At 41.4% G+C, this 23,431-nt stretch overlaps 2 protein-coding genes across 2 annotated transcripts; both read left to right on the top strand.

Moving 5' to 3' along the window:
* Positions 1-3,986: 3,986 nt before the first annotated feature.
* LOC134455379 (tripartite motif-containing protein 16-like) lies at positions 3,987-12,275 on the top strand. Its single transcript, XM_063206402.1, has 6 exons — positions 3,987-4,617; positions 5,302-5,397; positions 5,896-6,129; positions 9,811-9,970; positions 10,227-10,286; positions 10,846-12,275. The coding sequence occupies exons 1-6, from the start codon at positions 4,027-4,029 to the stop codon at positions 11,367-11,369; spliced, it is 1,665 nt and encodes a 554-aa protein (XP_063062472.1). The 5' UTR covers positions 3,987-4,026; the 3' UTR covers positions 11,370-12,275.
* A 3,503-nt stretch (positions 12,276-15,778) lies between these two features.
* On the top strand, positions 15,779-21,606 carry LOC134455377 (tripartite motif-containing protein 16-like). Its single transcript, XM_063206400.1, has 6 exons — positions 15,779-16,369; positions 16,994-17,089; positions 17,241-17,474; positions 20,230-20,389; positions 20,537-20,596; positions 21,080-21,606. Exons 1-6 carry the CDS (start codon positions 15,779-15,781, stop codon positions 21,604-21,606), a joined length of 1,668 nt encoding a protein of 555 aa, XP_063062470.1.
* Positions 21,607-23,431: the final 1,825 nt, after the last annotated feature.

The raw sequence follows: 23,431 nt of genomic DNA, 5'->3' as shown, positions 1-23,431 counted from the left end.
AATGGAAATGTTCACTTTATTCAGCCAGTTTTCTTGGCACAGGTGAGCCCCTTCCCCATTCATTTATATTCCACAGACAGATCTACCTTGTTCTCACAGCTGCAGGCACTGCTGTGACAGTTCGGGGCGTGACACCTCTGGTGGTCTACTGTACATCTATGGTTGATGGCTTTGTTTCAGGCTCTCTCCTGCCCTCTACTGTTCAACTGAAATATAACTGTTGGCAGAGGAGAAGTCACCTGGACCAAGTTGTAAGTTGTGAGCAAGTTGTAAGTATTCAAGTCCCGGTCTAGTCCCAAGTCAGACAAAATAGGTCAGTTTGAGGCAAGTCCACATACACTAGCCCAGCAGTTCCCAAACTGTTTTCCTTGCGCATTTCAATGCGGTTTGTTTGGTGTGCTGATGGCCACTTTAAGTATGGCTTCACTGCACAAATCATTTCAAATTATGCAGAGTCATTTGGGGAATCCTCATTTCCAATAGACCTGATGTTTCTTCCAGCATAAAATTCACCACACAATTAAAATGACTAAATGTTCATTAATGATGTGTAAAAACACACATATCCGCCATTGCCAAATTCAGCTCGTGCACCCCCTTAATTGTAGCAAGCCGCCACGCACCCCCAGGGGTGCACGCACCACAATTTGGGAAACCCTGCAGTAGCCTATTTACCAAAAGTATTTGCTAACCTGCCTTGGACTCACATGTGAACTTAACTGCCATCCCATTCCTAACCCATAGGGGTCAACCTTTTGTCTCTATAGAGTTCTTCAGTAACGCGAAAGCATGTAGTAGATTGTAGTCTTTCATGTTAGCATTTAAGGACTTCCTGGTTCGTATCGGCTTCCGGCCTCCATTGGGAATGAATAGGGGCCAGTTTCAAATAAGCTCCAAGTGCAAGCACGCGCTTAGCGAACCCCCGCAAACTGTCGAGGGTGTTAAAAATAGGCTGTAGGTATGACATGGTTGATCATTTTGTGTCAAACTTCGACATAAATACGATGTTGCGTCCATATGCTAAACCCGGAAACTTTTGGCGACTACAGAAGCGGCGCCTGTATCTAACGTCATGTACGTGCGGAGGGTTGTACCCATGGCAACCAAAGGAAAGTATGTAGTTCGGAAGTTTTAATGATCAGAAAGGGGTTAGCAATATTGAATTAAAATCGTCATGATTTAACATGTGAATACACCAACATGATGATACGATCCGTTCCACTAATGAGAAAGGGATGCGGGGATGCGCTAATGTTCGTTGTTGGTGTGCAACTTATATTTTTGCCAAACCCGTGTTGCAATGTAAAAAAATCGCCATAGAACCGGAAGTCCAAACGCCGCATACAAGTTGACGTCAACGCTGAAGAACTCTATTACAGCTTCAACTCATCTGGGAAGGTTGTCCACAAGGGTGAGGAGTGTGTTAATAGGATTTATTGACCAATCTTTCAAAAGCACATTGCTGAGGTCACTAAGGATGTTGGTTGAGAAGTCTCCACTGTAAATTTATCCCAAAGGTGTTCTTTTGGGTTCAGGTTCAGATCCATACCATACTCTGTCATCCATGTCCATATGGACCTTGCTTTGTGGACTGGTGCACAGTCAACTTGGAAGAGAAAGGAGCGTGTTCCAAACTGTTCCCACAACGCCGGAAACATGGAATTGTCCCAAATGATTTTGTATCCTCTCCATAATGACATTGAAACATTTTGTAGATTTTTGGGACATTTTGTACAATTATTTATCTGAAATTAACACATTATTTTCATTATCTGTGTAACACATTTACACATTGACTATTGAATATTGATCTTATATCTAGTCCAATTAACTAATAATGATAATAACTAAGTAATAGTAATATAAGCACTAATAAGTATTAATTAGTAAATAAATATACATACTGAAAGTCAGATAGTGGTTACCCATTGTGCAACTGGCGATAGCCCAGATTAAGTCTCATTAATGTTTATTGGGTTATGGCAATTTATTATCCCAGTTAATAATCCTGTTTAGTTATGGGTTACTAACACAGTTCAACAAAGACGCTTTTCCACACCTTTGTAGTTGGGCAGGTGCGTAGGATGTTATCCCAGGGGAGTTGTCAGGAAACTTTAATACAACATCCGATCTTCTTCAGGTAAACTTTACCTGAAGGTTGGATGACCGAAACGTTGTATTAAAGTTTCTTGTGGAATGGACAGTGTGCAGGATTTCTTTGCACTGCTTATGGATTAATAAAAGAACGACAGACATTTCCACAACGTTGTGGGAAGTGTTTGCAGCCCGGCCCTTCCTCTTCTGATATGACTGACCAACGTCTACAGCAGGGGGGGGGCAACTTTCATGATTTCACAGTTCAATTACATCACCTCTGTACCTCTATACCAGGGGGGGCAGCTTTCATGATGAGGAGGGCCACATTTTTCATCGGCACCATCGGAGGGCCACATGACCACGGATCTGACTGCAATTCGCAGAGTTCGAGGTGCAGTTGGTTGCTCACTGACTGCCAATATTATTTGGAGGGAATAGGAGTGATCTCTGTCGGCTAACAGTATAATTACAAGGGACCACGGACGGCAGTGTTCTGGAAAATCTAGTCATTATTTCTTAAAGTGTTTATGAAACGAAAACAAAGTAAAGGAATTTGACCATTTCCGGGACAGATTCTGAAAGTTCTAAGCCTTGTGAATAAAATGGGATATTGTCTGGGTGATATTTTGTCCTAAAAGTCATGTTAAAACGTTCCCAAATAGTGTTATGTTCGTTTTTTTTGGTGACATGCAAATTTTATGCAAATGATATGCGTGACATAAAAGGGGGGAGTTCACCTCATTCCACCTTGTTCAGATCAATGGCGGCTAGTACCAAACCAAAGCGCAGTGTCAAGCAGTGTGTTGCTGTAGGGCCGAACGGTGCCAGCTGCAAAAATGGCTACTTGACAGAAGGAATATCTTTGCACAAGTTCCCTTCTGTGAAGAATGATGGAACTGTGGCCAACTGTGGAGAAGGCTAAAACAAGGGCTTTGTGGATCCAATTCGTACGCAGGCACCGGTGTGGCAGCTTTTGTGATATGCACCGGATTCTCATCCGCCCTGTAGGCTATCTGCTTGTAGGATAGACTGAGTAAAGTTAAGCCTATAGGGTACAGTTGGGCTGAATCAAATATGCCTGTGTAACAACAAGACTCTGATCTAATTCCGAAGTGTAGGCATAACATAAATGACAGCCCCAAAACATTTGCTAACCATATCGAAGATTGTGTAATCTCTGTTTATGTTGACATTCGCTTCCTGCCATACATTTGTCCCACATCGCTTGCCATAGCCTCGTACAAGCAGATGTACATGTGGATGAGAATTCCGGTGCATATCACAAAAGCTGCCACACCGGCGTGGTTTTGAAGCAAGCTCATGGTCACTGTTGTGCTCGGCACATTTCCACCCCTCGTGCTTCACCACAAATGTGGAGATCACGGGCATGGTTGGACTGAAGAGAATGCTATTGTCTCAAGCAGTTCCAACAATTGACATCACCGGCATGCAGACTGAAACTGCCCCTGTAACTGCTCGTGCACTGCTTTGCTTTAGGCTACATTTTACCTTGTCCATCTGCTTTGTATGTTGTTTTCAGGAAAGGGTAATGCACATTACATGCCAAACCGGTGCAAATGCTCTCGGGATATGCACTTTTTGTTGATTGCCATTCAACTGGTCAATAAATTGGTTTTGGGATATCCGCGCTTCAGCCTCCGTGGTGCTCTCGGTCGAGGACAGCCAACTCACAGACTGGGCTACTGCTTAGCGAATAAACGAAGATGCATATAGTGTAGGCCTACTTTTTTTCTCTCTTCTTCTTTTTTAGGATTTCGGGGCTGCTCCAACAGCCTATTACCTCTGTTTTTTCTCTAGTTGATCATATGATTTACACAGAAACGAAACTCAGCTCTTCCTCTTCCTGCTTTGCTGTTCTGTGTGGGAGAGATCACAAGCTGGTGTGAAAACAATTTACAGTAGCAAAAAATGGCAAAGGCCAGTGTGTTATTAGCGCAAGATGAGTTCAGCTGTCCAATCTGTTTGGATCTCTTTAAAGATCCAGTTACTATTCCCTGTGGACACAGTTTCTGTATGGATTGTATCACAGACTGCTGGGATCAAGAGGATCCAAAGGGAGTCTACAGCTGCCCACAGTGCAGACAGACTTTTACTCCAAGGCCAGTTTTGGGCAGAAACACAATCCTGGCTGACGTGGTGGAGAAACTGAAGCTTCTGGGACTCCAGTCTGCTCCTGCTGCCCACTGCTATGCTGGACCTGGAGATGTGGAGTGTGACGTCTGCTCTGGGAGAAAGCGAAAGGCTGTCAAGTCCTGTCTGGTGTGTCTGTCCTCTTACTGTGGAACTCACTTCAGAGCTCACAACGATTTAAACCCAGGCAAGAAACACAAAGTGATTGACGCTGCTGGTAAACTGGAGGATCTGATCTGCTCTCGGCATGACAAACTGCTGGAGGTCTTCTGTCGCACTGATCAGACGTGCATATGCATGCTGTGTGTCATGGATGAACACAGTGGACATAAAACTGTTTCAGTCGCAACAGAGAGGACAGGGAAACAGGTGAGATGAGCATTATTGAGTTGCTGTTAGGACACTCAGACATATGGTAAATATATGCATTGTTGCCATTTGATTTACAACTCAATAAAACAGGTAATAACTTATATATAGGCCTATATTTATAACCCAATAAAAGGTGATACTAAAGTGATAAGCTAATTTTATACCTCTCCTTGAGTTAAATTAATGGGTTTTACCATTCTCTTGTACTTTCAACTGTTCTGAGTGGCAGTGCAAATTTTACCTACATGCTAGCAGTTAACATTGAGTCCTATGAGACCAGCTGGCGGCTAACTGGTCTCATAGGACTCAATGTAAACTGCTAGCTTGGAGGTAAAATTTGCACTGCCAGTCTGCCAAAACCAGAGAACGGTTGAAAGTATAGGAGAATGGTAAAACCCTATTATTTAACTCAAGGGGTGGTGTAAAATAAGCTTATTTCCAAAAATGGGACAGTATCACTTTGATTTTATGACCTACAATCAGTAAGAGCCATGGTTAGCTACGGTATAGGTGCATGAGAAATGTAGAGATGATTGGGACCAAAGACATTGTGTGCTGGTTAGCAGTATGGCCCTGTGATAGGTAGACCATTCAGATAAGCAGTATCCAAACAAAACCATTGCATTAAAAAACTACATGTTATTAATTTGGATATTTCAATATTTGGACTAATGTTGTCAGAGAGAGCTGGGAGAGACACAGAGGAAATCTCAAGAGGTCATCAAAGAAAAAGAAAAGCAATTCCAAGAGCTCAGACAGGCTGTGAAAACTCTTCAGGTAAGGACCCTTCATGTGATACACCAGACTGCTTGTTATTGCTCTGCCTCAGTGGTGTAGTCTACTTTTCTGTGGTGGGTATACTGTATATTTGAGCATTTTCTGGGGTGGGTATACTGTATATTTGAGCATTTTCTGGGGTGGGTATACTGTATATTTGAGCATTTTCTGGGGTGGGTATACTGTATATTTGAGCATTTTCTGTGGTGGGTATACTGTATATTTGAGCATTGTTGAGGTGGGTATACTGTATATATTTGTGCTATTCTAAATAGGCCTAATGGATCAATCAATTTTAAGTGGTATACTGACATCCCTGACATTTTGAAGTGGGTATACTGCGTATACCTGCGTTCTACGTAGACTACACCACTGCTCTGCCTGCCGTATTAAAATATATGAAAAACATCTTGCAACAACACCCACCAGGAAACATCACGGAGAGCAGACCCTAACAGAAATGTCTTAAGATGCTGTGTTGTCTTGTGTTTCCAACAGTGTTCTGCTGATGCAGCAGTGGAGAACAGTGAGAGGGTCTTCACTGAGATGATCCGCTCCATTGAGAAAAGACGCTCAGAGGCAACGAAGCTGATCAGAGATCAGGAGAGGGCGGATGTGAGTCAAGCTGAGGAACTCATGGAGACACTGGAGCGGGAGATCGCTGAGCTGAATAGGAGCGTTGCTGAGCTGGAGCAGTTCTCAGAAAGAGAAAACAACATCCAGTTTCTCAAGGTACCATGGCACTATATATTTATCTGAATAAATACTATTTAAATGTAGGCCTACACGGTTTCATTTTAGTAGCTAATTTGAAATTACAGGTTATGTTTACAGCCATGGGAAGGACCATGTAAGCATTATGGTGTTATAGATATTTGTGAAAAAGAGTAGTTTTGTGAATGGGCTTTTTACTTCATGCTGCTACTTCTGGAAATACAGCAGTTTTAAAACTAAACCTTTTTCACAAACATTTGACTTAAATTGGCTTAACCAGTTTTCCAAAGACCACAATGACAAAATATCCATGTGCAACTATTAAAAAAAAGTTGCTGACAAGGTCACCATATGCATTTGAGAGGATATATTTTCACCTAAATAACTTTGTAGATCACTAGTATGTAAATAAAACAGAGCTTTTGGATCATATACAGGCTGTTGTCTTTCAATCGAGCATGTTCTGGCAGGCCACACAGTCAAGCAAAGCTGTCATGGTTTTTGTTTGTTTGTTTTCTGGGATCTCAGTGGATGTACCTGTGGATACTCTTAAGTAATATAGGCCTAGGCCTATTGTAGTAAACTTAAGTAGTTGTGCATTAAACTTCTATTGTTTTTGCATCTCAGATTCATTTGTAGTGTGGATCTGAAGTAGCCCACACTAAGTTTGTACTGTTGCATATGTAACCAAGTGGAACTTTAGAGGTTTTCCTAAAATAATAATCATCAAACTGATACTTGTAATTGCACGACTATGCCACTGGGGGACTTCCACCCCAGAATATATTTTGATTTCAACTAATAAGGCACAACAGGTTCGTAGAATGGACAAGAGACGTACCTTTGTTTAAAGGAATAACAATATTTTCTTTATTAATACAATTGAAGTCAATAGTTAAAACCCTGCGCCGCTGAGATAAAAACAGTAATGCTCATTAGAACGGGGTTGGCTGCCACAGGATAAAAGGGTTTCACCGAGCCAGGCTAGCCGGGCAGGCTTACTAGTCGAGAATAAATTAGTTCACCACTCGTGCACGCGGACAGGCAAACAAACAAACAGAAAGGCTAAACAATTTCGCTATGGGCAAAACAGCGGTGAGCAGCTGCCTCGCAAGCAGTCTGCCCACACTAGACAGAGACCCTCGACGTACTCTGAGGTGTCTGGAATCAGGTGAACACACACACAGGGATCAGTAGGCTACATGTTACATACAAATAGTGGACAAATGCTTAACATGAGCTACGCCTATCAGGCTTGTACGAAATTCCGAATTGGATGAATTCGAATTCACAGTAATGCCATAATATGAACACTAGGTGGTGTCATTACCTTGCATTTCTTTGAATTTAATCTACACCACCCATTGAGAGTACATAGAACACCACCACCTAGTGTTCATATTATGGCATTACTATGAATTCAAATTCATCCAACTCGGAATTTCGTACAAGTCTGACGCCTATGACAAGGATATTTACAAGCTCACCTCCACAACACTGAAAGGGGGGGGGGGGGGGGGCACAAGACTGGGGTTAGATGCCACGGGAACTCTGGGTCCTGAGAATGAACAATATGTTTAAATACACATCTCTAGATGGTTGCAGTCATCTAGACAAAACTGTGATCACACATACCTTGCTGCACCAGTAGCAAAGGCACCGGGCATCATCAGCGAATACCGGCACAACGGGAAGGCTCCAATGAGCCGGTCTAATTCATCTGATTTTATAAAAACAATGGCATAGCCACCAATTACGGATTAGCCACTGAGCGGCTACCTGAGTCCCGTGACGTCATTGGGGTATGGGAACTGCTGAGGGACACACCTTACTAAACAGACAGTGCGCCCTGTTACACATATATCTACAGTGAGTCCAATATGTATTTGATCCCTTGCTGATTTTGTTGGTTTGCCTACTAAAAAAGACATGATCAGTCAATAAATGTTATGATAATATGTATTCTAATATGGAGAGACAGAATATCAAAACGAAAATCCAGAAATTAACTGAAGAGAATATATATTAATTTATTTCCATTTCATCGAGCAAAATAAGTATTTGATCCCCTGCCAACTGATTACAGTTCCGGGCCCACAGACCAGATGGGCACTTCCGATCAACTTGTCATCTGAATTTAAGACACCTGTACATACTAACATGCATAAAAGACACATTGAATCAGCAGAATCAGTCCATAGTATGAGTGAATCAGTCACATTCCAACCTCACCAGCATGGGAAAGACCAAAGAGTGGTCAAATGATATCAGGGACACGATTTTAGACCTGAACAAAGATTAAATGGACTGCAAAGCCACAAGAAAGAGACTGGGTATTAATGACCCAGCTGTTGATGCATTTCTTCCAAAATGTGAGGAATACAAAATGACTATCCATCAGCCTGTCAGGGGTTCTATACAAGATTTGACCTTTGTAGGGATTTGATAATCATGAGAACAGAAAGAAATCACCCTAGAGCTGTACGGGATGAACTAGGCAATGATATCAAAGCTATTGGGACCAAAATCACTGATAAAACTACTGGTAGCACTTAATGCCACAGAGGTTTAAAATCCTGTAGTGCACACATGGTACCTCTACTTCAGAAGGAACCTGTGCAGTCCCACTTGAGGTTTGCCAACGGACATCAGACTGGTTTAGGATATGATAAGGAGGTGCTGTAGTCAGATGAAACCAAAATCAAGCTGTTTGGCATTATCCCAATTCAATGTGTTTTGAGAAAGAGTACTGCTGTCTATGATCCCAAGAACACCCTCCTCACCATCATGCATGAAAGTGGTATCATTATGGTTTGAGGGTGTTTGTCTGGCCAAGGCACAGGACAACTTCACATCGTCAATGAATGGATGGAGGGAGACATGTAATGTGCAATCCTGAGTGCAAACGTCCTTCCCTCCACCACTACACTGAAGGGTGGGCCATTTTTGGATCTCCCAACATGACAATAATACACAACATACAGTCAATGCAACAAAGGAGTGGCTCAATAAGAAGCATATTAAAGTCGTGAAGTGGCCTAGACAGTCTCCAAATATTAACCCTATAGTAATTCTATGGAGAGAACTGAACCTCCCATTTGCCAAGCTACAGCCACAAACTATTAATGTTTTAGAGATAATGTGCAAAGAAAAATGGGCAAAAAATATGTTCTACTATATGCACAAACATTGTCATTAACTAAAAGAAGCATCTAACCTCAGTGCTAGACAACTAGGGCTTTGCCACAAAGCACTTTATCCTCTTTAGCTAGAGGGGTCAAATACTTATTGGCCTAAATTAAATACAAATAAATTAAAATATATTATTTTAAGTTATTTTCTGGAATTTCTTTTTGATATTCTGTCTCTCCATGTTTGAATACATATTATCATACATTTATAGACTGATCATGTCTTAATTAGTGGGCAAACCAGCAAAATCAGCAAGGGATCAAATACATATTGGACTCACTGTATATCTATTCTGGTAAAAACAACAGTAGGCCTTTACCTGTTTGCAAGTCACTTACTGTATGGATGTGATCTTGCTAATTGAGCATTAATTCGATGGCATAGAGTCAAGCAAAGCTGTGTGCTTTATCTGGCAGCTCAGTGTATCAAGTTGATCACCTCGCTAGGTCTAGATGTAGGCCTATTTCTGAACACTCTCATTGATTATGTATCTTTTGCATCTCATAGAGTTTCCAGTCTCTGTGTGCCTCCACTACATCTGACAAGTCATCTACGTGCTCAGTGCATACAGATGTGCTTTTTGAGAGAGTGAGTGACGGCCTCACTCTGCTCCAAGACAAACTGCAGGATGTGCTCCACCAGGGACTACAGGACATTGTGAAAACTGGTACGTACGTCTCATAGTCGTGGAAATAATGTATCACTTAACATCATTGGCAAAGCAAAAAGGCTCACCACTGGTATCAGGGAAGTCGACAAGGGGGGACAAAGGAGTCAGTTGTCCCGGGCCCAGGGAAACGGGTGGTCCAAAATTTAGTTTTCATTACATTGCATGTATTGGATGGGGGGCCCTTTCAGATGACTTTGTCCTGGGCCCAGCAAAAGCTGTCAGTGGCCCTGACTGGTATATTGTCTTTCAACAGGTGAACAAATCAGCATTTTCAGACCTTCAGAGCCTGTGACCAGAGATGATTTCCTAAAATGTAAGTAAATCAGGCACACTCTTTTGCTAGGTTATTCATACGATACAGTTCAGATGCATGAAAAGTGTGACATGTAGCTGGTCTGCCTACCTACTGCATCGTGCATTTCTCTAAATAAACATTGGCTGAGGTGGCCTATGGTGGCTATTTGTGTTGAAGAGAGTGTGTGCGAGTGGGCATATTGCAGGATATTAAGACTCAGATCAGTTCCATTCCTAAAATGTTATTAAGTTTGTTTGTTTTACAGGACTAGTAGTATTCTGCTGTATGTTAAACATGATCACAATGAATAATTGAAGAGTTCAGATGCAAACCTCCCTAAGTGCCTTTTGAGAAAATAATCTTAATTCATTTTTATTTAATACAAAGCTATCAAAATTGCATATTTTTTATTTTTATTTATGTAATATAACTATTTATATGTATTATCAAGTACATGAATGTAAACCAAACCAACAACGGGGTTCTCTAAAAATATAGAAGTGCAGGTCTTCAGAAATGGAGTTAGGGGGTTTTGCATCTGAACTCTTCAATTATGATTCTTAAACCCCCACTACAGATTCCTGTCAGCTGACTTTGGACCCCAACACGGCTCATTATCAGCTGATACTGTCTGAGGGAAACAGGGTTGTACAATTGGTTAATAAGAGGCACTCTTATCCTGACCATCCAGACAAATTTAATCATTTAATGCAGGTGATGTGTTCAGAGGCTACGTGTACCAGGTGCTACTGGGAGGTGGAGTGGTCTGGAAATGTGTATATAGCTGTTTCATACAAGGGGCTGAAGAGGAAAGGAAATGATAATGATGCAATGCTTGGGTTCAATACAAATTCCTGGGCATTGCACTGCCAGTCATCTGTGTTCCGCTTCTACCATAATAAGAAAAATACAGATCTCCCTCATGCTCAGATCTCCTCTAGAATAGGAGTGTATGTGGATCACAGGGCAGGAACTCTGAGCTTCTACACTGTCAATGCTGACACAGTGACTCTGCTGCACAAAGTGGAGACCACATTCACTGAGCCGCTGTATCCTGCCTTTTGGCTCCGCAGTTATGGCAGTAAAATCAAATTGTGTTAGTGACAACAGGCCAACAGAACACCACATGTACATATCATAACATGGCAGTGTGCGCTTTTGTGATTTTTTTTGATAGGCCTATGCAAATGTGCTATGTGTTGTTGAACAATTAACAGATCTAATGACCTTGCCATTTTGAAATGTATTTTTTGTTTCTAGAAGTGCTTAATAACTTCAAGATGTATGAAGCACATTATGAACTCTGTTAATATAGAACCTGCAATGACTAAAGTAAAAGTGTGAATGTACTATATGTGTTAATCATTTTGCTGTATATAGGCCTACTGCATCTATGATATATTGAATTGTGATATTCCATCTCTTGGTGAGGCCCTCCAGTGTCATTAAGCAAGGTTGTTAACCAGTGCAACTACAGTGCATGTTCCCTGCACTAGAATGAGTTGCTGTCAGTGATACGTACACCAAGAAGTCATACATCTCTGTTCATGTTCAGATCATCCTGGCTGTTAGTGTAATAACACATAGGCCTATGGTTATTGGTGTTATTCTTAAAATGAATTATTTTTCTTCTATTTGTACTTGTAGGTTTCAAAAAATATAGGCTATTAGCAGTTGTCATGATGACTAACTATTCTATCTGTGTGGCAATAAAGGATATGTTTACTTTTAAAGTTGTGTCACTTTCATTATTCATTGAAAGAAGAGAAGATCGGAAAGTGAAATAAATTGTAGCCAAACTGTAATGTCAAATAATTATATTTGTACAGCATACATTTAAAAGCAGGAGTTGGCAGATAGTAAAATGAAATAGCAGACATTATCGAATGGAGGGTAAGTAGGGATACGACTCAGTGTGTCAATGGAAATGTTCACTTTATTCAGCCAGTTTTCTTGGCAGAGGTGAGCCCCTTCTCCATTCATTTATATTGCACAGACAGATCTACCTTGTACTCACAGCTGCAGAGACTGCTGTGACAGTTCGGGGCGTGACACCTCTGGTGTTCTACTGTACATCCTATGGTTGATAGCTTTGTTTCAGGCTCTCTCCTGCCATCTGCTGTTCAACTGAAATACAACTGTTGGCAGAGGAGAAGTCACCTGGGCCAAGTTGTACGTTGTGAGCAAGTTGTAAGTATTCAAGTCCCAGTCTTGTCCCAAGTCAGACAAAATAGGTCAGGTTGAGTCAAATCCAAATACACTAGCCCAGCGGTTCGCAAACTGTTTTCCTTGCGCATTTCAATGTGGTTCGCGCACCCCCTAAGCGAATGTTTGGTGTGCTGATGGCCACTTAAGTATGGCTTCACTGCACAAATCATTTCAAAGTATGCAGAGTCATTTGGGGAATCCTCATTTCCAATAGACCTGTCGTTTCTTCCAGCATAAAATTCACCACACAATTAAAATGACTAAATGTTCATTAATGATGTGTAAAAACACACATATCCGCCATTGCCAAATTAAGCTCGTGCACCCCCTTGTAGCAAGCCGCCACGCACCCCCAGGGGTGCACGCACCACAATTTGGGAAACACTGCACTAGCCTATATTACCAAAAGTATTTGCTAACCTGCCTTGGACTCACATGTGAACTTAACTGCCATCCCATTCCTAACCCATAGGGGTCAATATGACATCAGTCCACCTTTTGTTGCTATTACAGCTTCAACTCATCTGGGAAGGTTGTCCACAAGGGTGAGGAGTGTGTTAATAGGATTTATTTTTTCTTTTTAAAAACCTAACCTGTGTTGACTGCCATTGACCTGTCCTGTCTGCACTTTATGTCAGTTTGTCTTTTCCGGGCATGGTATAGAGAGAAAACGTAATTTCATTTTTCCTTGTATGTCTTGTACATATGATGAAAGTGACAATAAAAGTTGACTTGACTTGACTTGACTCACATGTGAACTTAACTGCCATCCCATTCCTAACCCATAGGGGTCAATATGACATCAGTCCACCTCTTGCTGCTATTGCAGCTTCAACTCATCTGGGAAGGCTGTCCACAAGGGGGAGGAGTGTGTTTATAGGTTTTTTTTTGACCAATCTTTCAAAAGCACATTGGTGAGGTCACTGAGGATGTTGGTTGAGAAGTCTCCACTGTAATTTATCCCAAAGGTGTTTTTTGGGTTCAGGTTAAGGTGCTGTTTCCACGTAGCAGGATATTTTTATAGCAGGGTATTTTTTTTCTCCTGTTGAGGTGTAAACGCAACATGTGGATAAAAATAAATCCTCCATTGTAACAAATGCGTTTCAGCCCCCTAAACAGGATATTTTTTTCTCCTGTTTTTAAAACCTGGATTTTAAATTTCTGCTACGTGGAAACGGAAGACCAAAACCAATGCAAAACCAGGAGAAAAAATAACCAGCTACGTGGAAACGGCACCTAAGACTGTGCAGGCCAGTCAAGTTCCACCATACTCTGTCATCCATATCTTTATGGACCTTGATGTTTGTTGAGAAGTCTCTGCTCCAATTTATCCCAAAGGTGTTCTTTTGGGTTCAGGTTAAGATCCATACCATACTCTGTCATCCATGTCCATATGGACCTTGCTTTGTGGACTGGTGCACAGTCAACTTGGAAGAGAAAGGAGCGTGCTCCAAACTCTTCCCACAACGCTGGAAACATGGAATTGTCCAAAATGTTTTTGTATCCTCTCCATAATGACATTGAAACATTTTGGACATGTTGTAGATTTTTGGGACATTTTTACAATTATTTATCTGAAATTAACACATTATTTTCATTATCTGTGTAACACATTTATATTGACTATTGAATATTGAGCTTATAGCTATTTGAGCCCAATTAACTAATAATGGTAAATACTAAGTAATAGTAGTATAAGCACTTGGGTATTAATTAGTAAATAAATAGGCCTATGCACAAGTCAGATAGCGGTTATCCATTGTGCAACTGGCGATAGCCCAGATTAAGTCTCATTAATGTTTATTGGGTTGTGGCAATTTATTATCCCAGTTATTAATCCTGTTTAGTTATGGGTTAATAAAAGAACGTAGGGCTGGACGATTATGGAAAAAATCATAATCACGATTATTTTGGTCAAAATCATAATCACGATTATTGTTTTTTTTGCAGATTTTTTTGAAAATTATAACAAGATGAATTATAACCAAGAAGGAATTATATATGGGATGAGCAAAATAAAATTAATTGTAATAACTTTGTTAAGGCAATAGCATGAAACTTAGGTGGACAGATTTCTGTCCAGAAGCACCAGCCTGTCAGTATGTTCTGGCTTCAAGGATGTTCTCAAAGGTAGGTCATTATTTCCACGATAAAATGACGATTAAAATCACAACTTCGATTTCCCCATTTATTCACGATTTTCAATTATTTTCAATTAATTTTGCAGCCCTAAAAGAACGACAGACATTTCCACAACGTTGTGTGAACAGTTTGCAGCCCGGCCCTTCCTCTTCTGATATGACTGACCAACGTCTACAGCAGGGGGGGGCAATTTTCATGATGTCACAGTTCAATTACATCACCTCTGTACCTCTATACCAGGGGGGGGGGCAACTTTCATGATGTCACAGTTCAATTACATCACCTCTGTACCTGTATACCAGGGGGGGGGCAGCTTTCATGATGTCACAGTTCAATTACATCACCTCTGTACCTCTATACCAGGGGGGGGCAACTTTCATGATTTCACAGTTCAATTACATCACCTCTGTACCTCTATACCAGGGGGGGGCAACTTTCATGATGTCACAGTTCAATTACATCACCTCTGTACCTGTATACCAGGGGGGGCAACTTTCATGATGTCACAGTTCAATTACATCACCTCTGTACCTCTATACCAGGGGGGGGGCAACTTTCATGAGAAGGAGGGCCACGTTTTTTCATCGCCACCATCGGAGGGTCACATGACCAGGGATCGGACTGCAATTCGCAGAGTTCGAGGTGCAGTTGGTTGCTCACTGACTGCCAATATTGTTTGGAGGGAATAGGAGTGATCTCTGTCGGCTAACAGTATAATTACAAGGGACCACGGACGGCAGTGTTCTGGAAAATCTAGTCATGTTTTCTTAATTTCTTTAATTATGTATTATCTAAGGGCCAGACTGAGTGAGGAGGCGGGCCGCATGTGGCCCCCGGGCCGACAGTTGCCCATCCCTGATCTACATCAACAACAGCTGACCAACATCAGGGTGTGGCCTCAGCAAGGCGCTTTTGGAAGAATGGTCAAAATGTCCTATAAACACTCTCTCTCCTCAACCTTGTGGACAGCCTCATCCCAAATGTCCTATAAACACTCTCTCTCCTCAACCTTGTGGACAAAATGTCCTATAAACACTCTCTCTCCTCAGCCTTGTGGACAGCCTCATCCCAAATGTCCTATAAACACTCTCTCTCCTCAACCTTGTGGACAGCCTCATCCCAAATGTCCTATAAACACTCTCGATTCACAGTAACAAAAAATGGCAAAGGCCAGTGTGTTATTAGCGCAAGATGAGTTCAGCTGTCCAATCTGTTTGGATCTCTTGAAGAATCCTGTAGGCATTCCCTGTGGACACAGTTTCTGTATGGATTGTATCTCAGGCTGCTGGGATCAAGAGGATGCAAAGGGAGTCTACAGCTGCCCACAGTGCAGACAGACTTTTACTCCAAGGCCAGTTCTGGGCAGAAACACGATGCTGGCTGACGTGGTGGAGAAGCTGAAGCTTCTGGGACTCCAGTCTGCTCCTGCTGCCCACTGCTATGCTGGACCTGGAGATGTGGAGTGTGACGTCTGCTCTGGGAGAAAGCGAAAGGCTGTCAAGTCCTGTCTGGTGTGTCTGTCCTCTTACTGTGAAACTCACTTCAGAGCTCACAACGATTTAAACCCAGGCAAGAAACACAAAGTGATTGACGCTGCTGGTAAACTGGAGGATCTGATCTGCTCTCGGCATGACAAACTGCTGGAGGTCTTCTGTCGCACTGATCAGACGTGCATATGCATGCTGTGTGTCATGGATGAACACAGTGGACATAAAACTGTTTCAGTCGCAACAGAGAGGACAGAGAAACAGGTGAGACATGCATTATTAAGTTGCTGTTAGGACACTCAGACATATGGTAAATATATGCATTGTTGCCATTTGATTTACAACCCAATAAAACAGCTTTAAAGTGATACTAAAGTGATAAGCTCATTTTATACCTCTCCTTGAGTTAAATGAATGGGTTTTACCTTTCTCCTGTACTTTCAACCGTTCTCTGAGCGGCAGTGCAAATTTTACCTACATGCTAGCAGTTAACATTGAGTCCTATGAGACCAGCTGGCGGCTAACTGGTCTCATAGGACTCAATGTAAACTGCTAGCTTGGAGGTAAAATTTGCACTGCCATAACCAGAGAACGGTTGAAAGTATAGGAGAATGGTAAAACCCTATTATTTAACTCAAGGGGAGGTGTAAGAGAAGCTTATTTCCAAAAATGAGACAGTATCAGTAAGAGCCCTGGGTAGCTATAGGTGCATGAGAAATGTAGAGATGATGGGGACCAAAGACATTGTGCGCCTGCTGGTTAGCAGTATGGCCCTGTGATAGATAGACCATTCAGTTATAAGGAAGCATCCAAACAAAACCATTGCATAACATTTTTAAATGTATGTCATTAATTTGGATATTTCAATATTTGGAATTATATTGTCAGAGAGAGCTGGGAGAGAAACAGAGGAAATCTCAAGTGATCATCAAAGAAAAAGAAAAGCAATTCCAAGAGCTCAGACAGGCTGTGAAAACTCTTCAGGTAAGGACCCTTCATGTGATATACCAGACTGCTCTCTCTTGTTATTGCTCTGCCTACCATATTAAAATATATCTCGCAACAACACCCACCAGGAAACATCATGGAGAACAGAAATGTCTTAAGGTGCGGTGTTGTCTTGTGTTTCCAACAGTGTTCTGCTGATGCAGCAGTGGAGAACAGTGAGAGGGTCTTCACTGAGATGATCCGCTCCATTGAGAAAAGACGCTCCGAGGCAACGAAGCTGATCAGAGATCAGGAGAGGGCGGATGTGAGTCGAGCTGAGGAACTCATGGAGACACTGGAGCAGGAGATCGCTGAGCTGAAGAGGAGCGTTGCTGAGCTGGAGCAGTTCTCACAAAGTGAAAATAACATCCAGTTTCTCAAGGTACTATGGCACTATATTTCATATGAATAAACACTACTTAAATGTACACTGTTTCATTGTAGAGATTTGAAATTACAGGTTATGTTTCGCAGCCAAGTATGTTAGTCAAGCAAGGTAGTGGTGGTGAGCACATCTATGATGCAGGTGCAGGACCAAAGCAACCGTATCTCACTCATTTCGTGAAGTATTCACGAAAAAAATAGCTTCATTTTCGTGGTGCATTCACGTTATTGCCCGGCTTTCGTAAAGTCTTCACGAAAATAATAGATTAATTTTCACGCTGCCTATTCACTTGAATTGCCCGACTGTTGCCTAGCGACCCACTAGTTTGATGCCCTTTCGGTAGCCTACCGTCACATGGTAATCAAACATTTCAAACAAGCAATTTAGGGTTAAGGTTAGGGTTAGGGTTAGGTTTAGGGTTAAGTAGGGTTAAGGTTAGGGTTAGGTTTAGGTTTAGGTTTAGGTTTAGGGGACATAAGGTGTAAGTACCGAAAGGGCGTCGACTTAGTGAGTCCCGAGTGTATCAGCAGTGTTCTGTCAGCACGCCCTCCCCGCCCCCCCCCCCAACCCCCCCCGCCCCTACAGACGTTTGGATAACCATAGCAGCAGTGGGCCAATTCAAGTGAATAGGCAGCGTGAAAATTAATCTATTATTTTCGTGAAGACTTTACGAAAGGCGGGCAATAACGTGAATGCACCGCGAAAATTACTCTATTTTTTTCGTGAAGACTTTACGAAAGGCGTGAGATACGGTTCACCAAAGGTGAGACACGCATGTAAATCCATGATTCTAACAGCAAGTGAACGTTTTCGAGCGTTCTCTACTGTCACGTCTGATGAAGAGCACACCGCTCGAAAACGTTCACTTGGTAAAAGAAAAGAAAAAGAAAAACGGGACCAGTGTGACAACATTCCACCTTTATTTTCAGCCAAGTATGTAAAATGGTGGATTTACATGCGGGTTCTCCCTATAAATTGTAAATTCTCTAGCATGATGGTGTTATAAATATTCATGAAAAAAGTGAATGTTTTGTGAATGAGCTTTCTACTTTTTACTGCTACTTTCTGGAAATTTAGTAGTTTAAAAATACACTTATACACACTAATACTTATACTCAAAAATATTTGGTATGAAACTGATTGAGTTTAATATGGCTGAAAGACCGAAATGGGAAAATATCCATTTGCAAAAAATAGGCCTACCTTACAACATAACAATAAGCTTTTGAGAGGCTATATTTTCACCAAAATTATTTTGTAGGAAGTATTAATGTGTAAATAAAACAGAGCTTTTGGATAATATATAGGCTGGTGCTAATCGAACATGTTCTGGCGGGCCACAAAGTTAAGCGAAGCAGCCAGGTTTTTGTTTGTTTGTTTGTTTGTTTGTTTGTTTATTTTCTGGGATCTCAGTGGACGTTTAAATACTGTAAAGTAATCTACTGTAAAGTAAAGCACTGTAAAGTAAACTTTAGTTGTGTATTTCACTATTTCACAATAGTGTGTGGATCTGAAGTAGCCTACAGTATGTTTGCACTCTAGCCTGTATCTCCATTCTTGGGTAAAAACAACAGTAGGCCACGCCCACACCTTTTGCCAGGATGTGATCTTGCTAATCGAGCATTCAATATTCAATGGCCCTGGAGTCCAACAAAGCTGTGTGCTTTTTCTGGCAGCTCAGTAGATCTAGTTGATCACCTTACTCTTCTAGCCTAGGTCTAGATCAGGGGTGTCAAACTTAGGCCCGGGGGCCAAATCTGGCCCGCGGAGCCATTTTGTTCGGCCCGCGAGATCATTTCAAATGTGTATTACAGTTGGCCCTTATACCGTACATCATTAATGTATAGCGTAACAAGACTTGAACATGACATTTGGTGTGTCAGAGGATGTGCAGACAAAGGTGTAGGTTTGGCTCGAAAAGTGGTTGGGACATTTCAATCCGAATGGTCCGGATATGCTGTTTTTGCATTAGGCCTATATTTGTGAAAGAATGGTAGGGACAAGCTAGGTTTATCTGGAAAGTGGTATGGACATGTCCCCACCGTCCCCCCCTAAAATTACGCCCATGTGTGCAGACCATTGACAGTAAATAGAATGGACGCCAAATCAACGCTATTTGCCATTCAACGCTTTGAAGCCAGATTTGGGAACATTCCAACTTACATTCCACCTTAGCAACGCCAAACACAGGTGCTGATTGGACAACAACAAGACTTCTAACGGTCAATCAAACCATGTTCTGATGCTCATTGGTCAATTTAACTTTTAATATCTCTCTAAAATAAAACATCACCACAAAAAATCACCACCCTGGTAAGTTGGAGAGCAAGGGGACCTACTAGTTGAGCGAAAAATGATCCCCCTGGAGTGGCATTTAAGGGAGATACAGGGTTTTATGTCTCTCATAGGAATGAATGGGATTTGGCCATTTTTTGGTCTTTTTGGGTCCAACCTTGGCTCCAACTTGGCTTCAACAATGAAATAGAATTTTGGCCTCCATTCTATTTACTCTCAATGGTGCAGACACATCTGAACTATAATATACAGTATGATGGGAAAGAGTGTATGAAACTATGAGTATATGAATTGCATATACGCACAATTTTAGTCTTGAAAAACTGTAAAAAATCCCGGCCCGCGACTTCATTAAAGATTTGATTTTGGCCCTCAGTCAATTTGAGTTTGACACCCCTGATCTAGATGTATTTCTGAACACTCTACTCATTGATTATGTATCTTTTGCATCTCATAGAGTTTCCAGTCTCTGTGTGCCTCCACTACATCTGACAAGTCATCTACGTGCTCAGTGCATACAGATGTGCTTTTTGAGAGAGTGAGTGACGGCCTCACTCTGCTCCAAGACAAACTGCAGGATGTGCTCCACCAGGGACTACAGGACATTGTGAAAACTGGTACGTCTCATAGTCGGGGTGGCAGGTGGTCCCCAAATTAGTTTTCATTACATTGCATGTATTGGATGGGGGGCCCTTTCAGATGACTTTGTCCTGGGCCCAGCAAAAGCTGTCAGCGGCCCTGACTGGTATATTTTCTTTCAACAGGTGAACAAATCAGCATTTTCAGACCTTCAGAGCCTGTGACCAGAGATGATTTCCTCAAATGTAAGTAAAGCAGGCACACAATTTTGCTAGATTATTCATACGATACAGTTCAGATACATGAAAAGTGTGACATGTAGCTGGTCTGCCTACTGTATCGTGCATTTCTCTAAATAAACATTGGCTGTGGTGGCCTATGGTGGCTATTTGTGTTAAAGAGAGTGTGTGTGAGTGGGCATATTGCAGGATATTAAGACTCAGACCACAAGCTTGGCTAGATACAGTATAAGACACACACACACACACACACACACACACACACACACACACACACACACACACACACACACACACACACACACACACACACACACACACACACACACACACACACACACACACACACACACACACACACACACACATGTCAACAGTTCCATTCCTAAAATGTTATTAAGTTTGTTTGTTTTACAGGACTAGTAGTATTCTGCTGTATGTTAAACATGATCACAATGAATAATAATGATTCTTAACCCCCCACTACAGATTCCTGTCAGCTGACTTTGGACCCCAACACGGCTCAAAATCAGCTGAGACTGTCTGAGGGAAACAGAGTTGTACAATTGGTTAATAAGTGGCACTCTTATCCTGACCATCCAGACAGATTTAGTCATGTATCGCAGGTGATGTGTTCAGAGGCTACATCTACCAGGTGCTACTGGGAGGTGGAGTGGTCTGGAGATGTGTTTATAGCTGTTTCATACAAGGGGCTGAAGAGGAAAGGAAATGGTAATGATGTAAGACTTGGGTACAATCCAAACTCCTGGGCACTGTACTGCGATTCATATGGGTTCTGTTTCTACCATAATAATAAAAATACCGATCTCCCTCGTGCTCAGATCTCCTCTAGAATAGGAGTGTATGTGGATCACAGGGCAGGAACTCTGAGCTTCTACACTGTCAATGATAACACAGTGACTCTGCTGCACAAAGTGGAGACCACATTCACTGAGCCACTGTATCCTGCCTTTCGACTCCAGCGTTATGGCAACCAAATCAAATTGTGTCAGTAAGGACAGACAGAATAGCACATCTACAGTACATAATGTGAAACATTTATGAAACTGTTCAGCCATTGTACAATAATTTTGATGCTACGTATATCTATATACAACGTAATGACATAAAGAGCACAGAAGAGCACCTATTAAAAAAGGATGCTTTTACCTAGTCAACTCTTGATGTAACATTGGTTGCAGTGATATACTGTAGTCATATGAGCAGAGAAACTATTAATGGAAAATCTAGCAATTTGCATGGACAAAAAAAAATGCAATTGCAAAATATTCTTCTGTCCAAAAGGGGGGATTGGAAACCGCTGAAGTAAAGGGCTGCATGTGAAACAGTTATTCAATCTTTTTATAGTCAGGAGATATTTTGAATAATTAAATTCCAGGGCCTATCTCTATGCCAGACCCTCCAGTGTCAGTACAGTAGCGTCTTTTCAGTCATTGGTACCCAGTGATGTTACTGCACTAGAACCAGTTGGTGTAATTTTTCATCTTCTTTCTTTCTTTTCCCTTTGGTTTAAAATATGTTGAAATGAAAGTGCTGCTTCAAAAACTCTACCAGAGATCAAGTTGTACCAGAGATACCAGAGATAGCCGATGTAATAATTTTTTCCCAAACTTTGTCATACCACTGTATTTTGCTTCAGGTAATTGTTTGTGTGTGCATCCGGGCGGGCGTGCATTTGTGTTTCTTTTTATTTTTTATGAACATTTGGGAAAGTTGGTCATATCATTTATAAGGGGACCTTTCTGGGCATTTCTGCAGTTATTTAATGCAACTCTCGAAATGAACTGGGTTGCAAATAGCATGTAAGTGTTTTATCAGTCAAGCATTCATCAGCTGTGCAGCCTTCATTGTGTGAGAAAAGCTGCATTGTTACTACTAATAATAAATTGTGTTGTTTCAAAGATGGGATGTTTTTCTCTCTCTCTCTCTGAGAAGGGATAATTACTGAACGTTTGATGTAGAAATTATTGAGGATATTACCACGGGATCCTTTTGTCATTAAAGGAAAAAATGGAAGCCAAATGTTTTCCTATTCATTCCAACCTGATACTCTTTGATTACAATCCAGGATGCTACAAAGTATTTATCGAAATGTACTAATATGAATAAACGCATCTGCTGTGTAAAGTGATCAATATGTTATTGTTGACAACAAACACCATAAAATACAGTGAATATTGCTTTTAGGATTCCCTGGGTGATAAAGTGCAAGTTTAGACGTGCTGCATTTGTGGGAAATACCAGCCCAACCCAACAAAACACATAGAATGCAAAGCACATAGGGCTGGTTGCCTTGGGCATATAACAAAGATCAGCGCTCTTAGTTTGTCAGTTTTTCCAACCCTCGTGACCTTACAGGAATGAAAATTAAATTGAAAAAGTACAAAACGGGTCTTTAATAATAAACCACAGATATCTGAGCCCATACCAATGTGCTTGTCAGCATACCAATGGGTGTACTTGACCTATTGAGAAGAAGTGACATATTTAAACAGATTTTACTTAAAGGTTAGGCCTATGTGTTTCTGACGGGAAAATGCTCATACTAAACCAGTTTTGGAGAAGGACTAAAGGTTGAGAGGGCTATAGGAAACTCCACAGTAAACTACGTAACTGTCACGTCACGTGTATATGCAAACACTACATGAACAAATACTGGGAACTGTGAGGAATCTAAAGAATAAATCATATTGTGATAAGAAATGGCAATCATTGCGTTGACATGGATTTTCAATTGTGTGAATATGAAGTGACACATTAATGAAGGACCAGATTTTTAAAATAAGTTAATATTATTTAGGTAGATATTTACTGTAGCAG

This window comes from Engraulis encrasicolus, chromosome 9 (genome assembly GCF_034702125.1).
Source record: "Engraulis encrasicolus isolate BLACKSEA-1 chromosome 9, IST_EnEncr_1.0, whole genome shotgun sequence".
NCBI lineage: Eukaryota > Metazoa > Chordata > Actinopteri > Clupeiformes > Engraulidae > Engraulis > Engraulis encrasicolus.
Note: the sequence above shows the minus strand (reverse complement) of the source record. Positions and strands in the feature narration are given on the sequence as shown.

Coding starts and splice junctions, on each gene's coding strand:
- LOC134455377 (XM_063206400.1), top strand. CDS start 15,779: ATGGCAAAGGCCAGTGTGTTATTAGCGCAAGATGAGTTCAGCTGTCCA. Junction 16,370..16,993: donor CAGAGAGGACAGAGAAACAG/GTGAGACATGCA, acceptor TTATATTGTCAG/AGAGAGCTGGGAGAGAAACA. Junction 17,475..20,229: donor ATAACATCCAGTTTCTCAAG/GTACTATGGCAC, acceptor TGCATCTCATAG/AGTTTCCAGTCTCTGTGTGC.
- LOC134455379 (XM_063206402.1), top strand. CDS start 4,027: ATGGCAAAGGCCAGTGTGTTATTAGCGCAAGATGAGTTCAGCTGTCCA. Junction 4,618..5,301: donor CAGAGAGGACAGGGAAACAG/GTGAGATGAGCA, acceptor TAATGTTGTCAG/AGAGAGCTGGGAGAGACACA. Junction 10,287..10,845: donor CAGAGATGATTTCCTAAAAT/GTAAGTAAATCA, acceptor CCCCCACTACAG/ATTCCTGTCAGCTGACTTTG.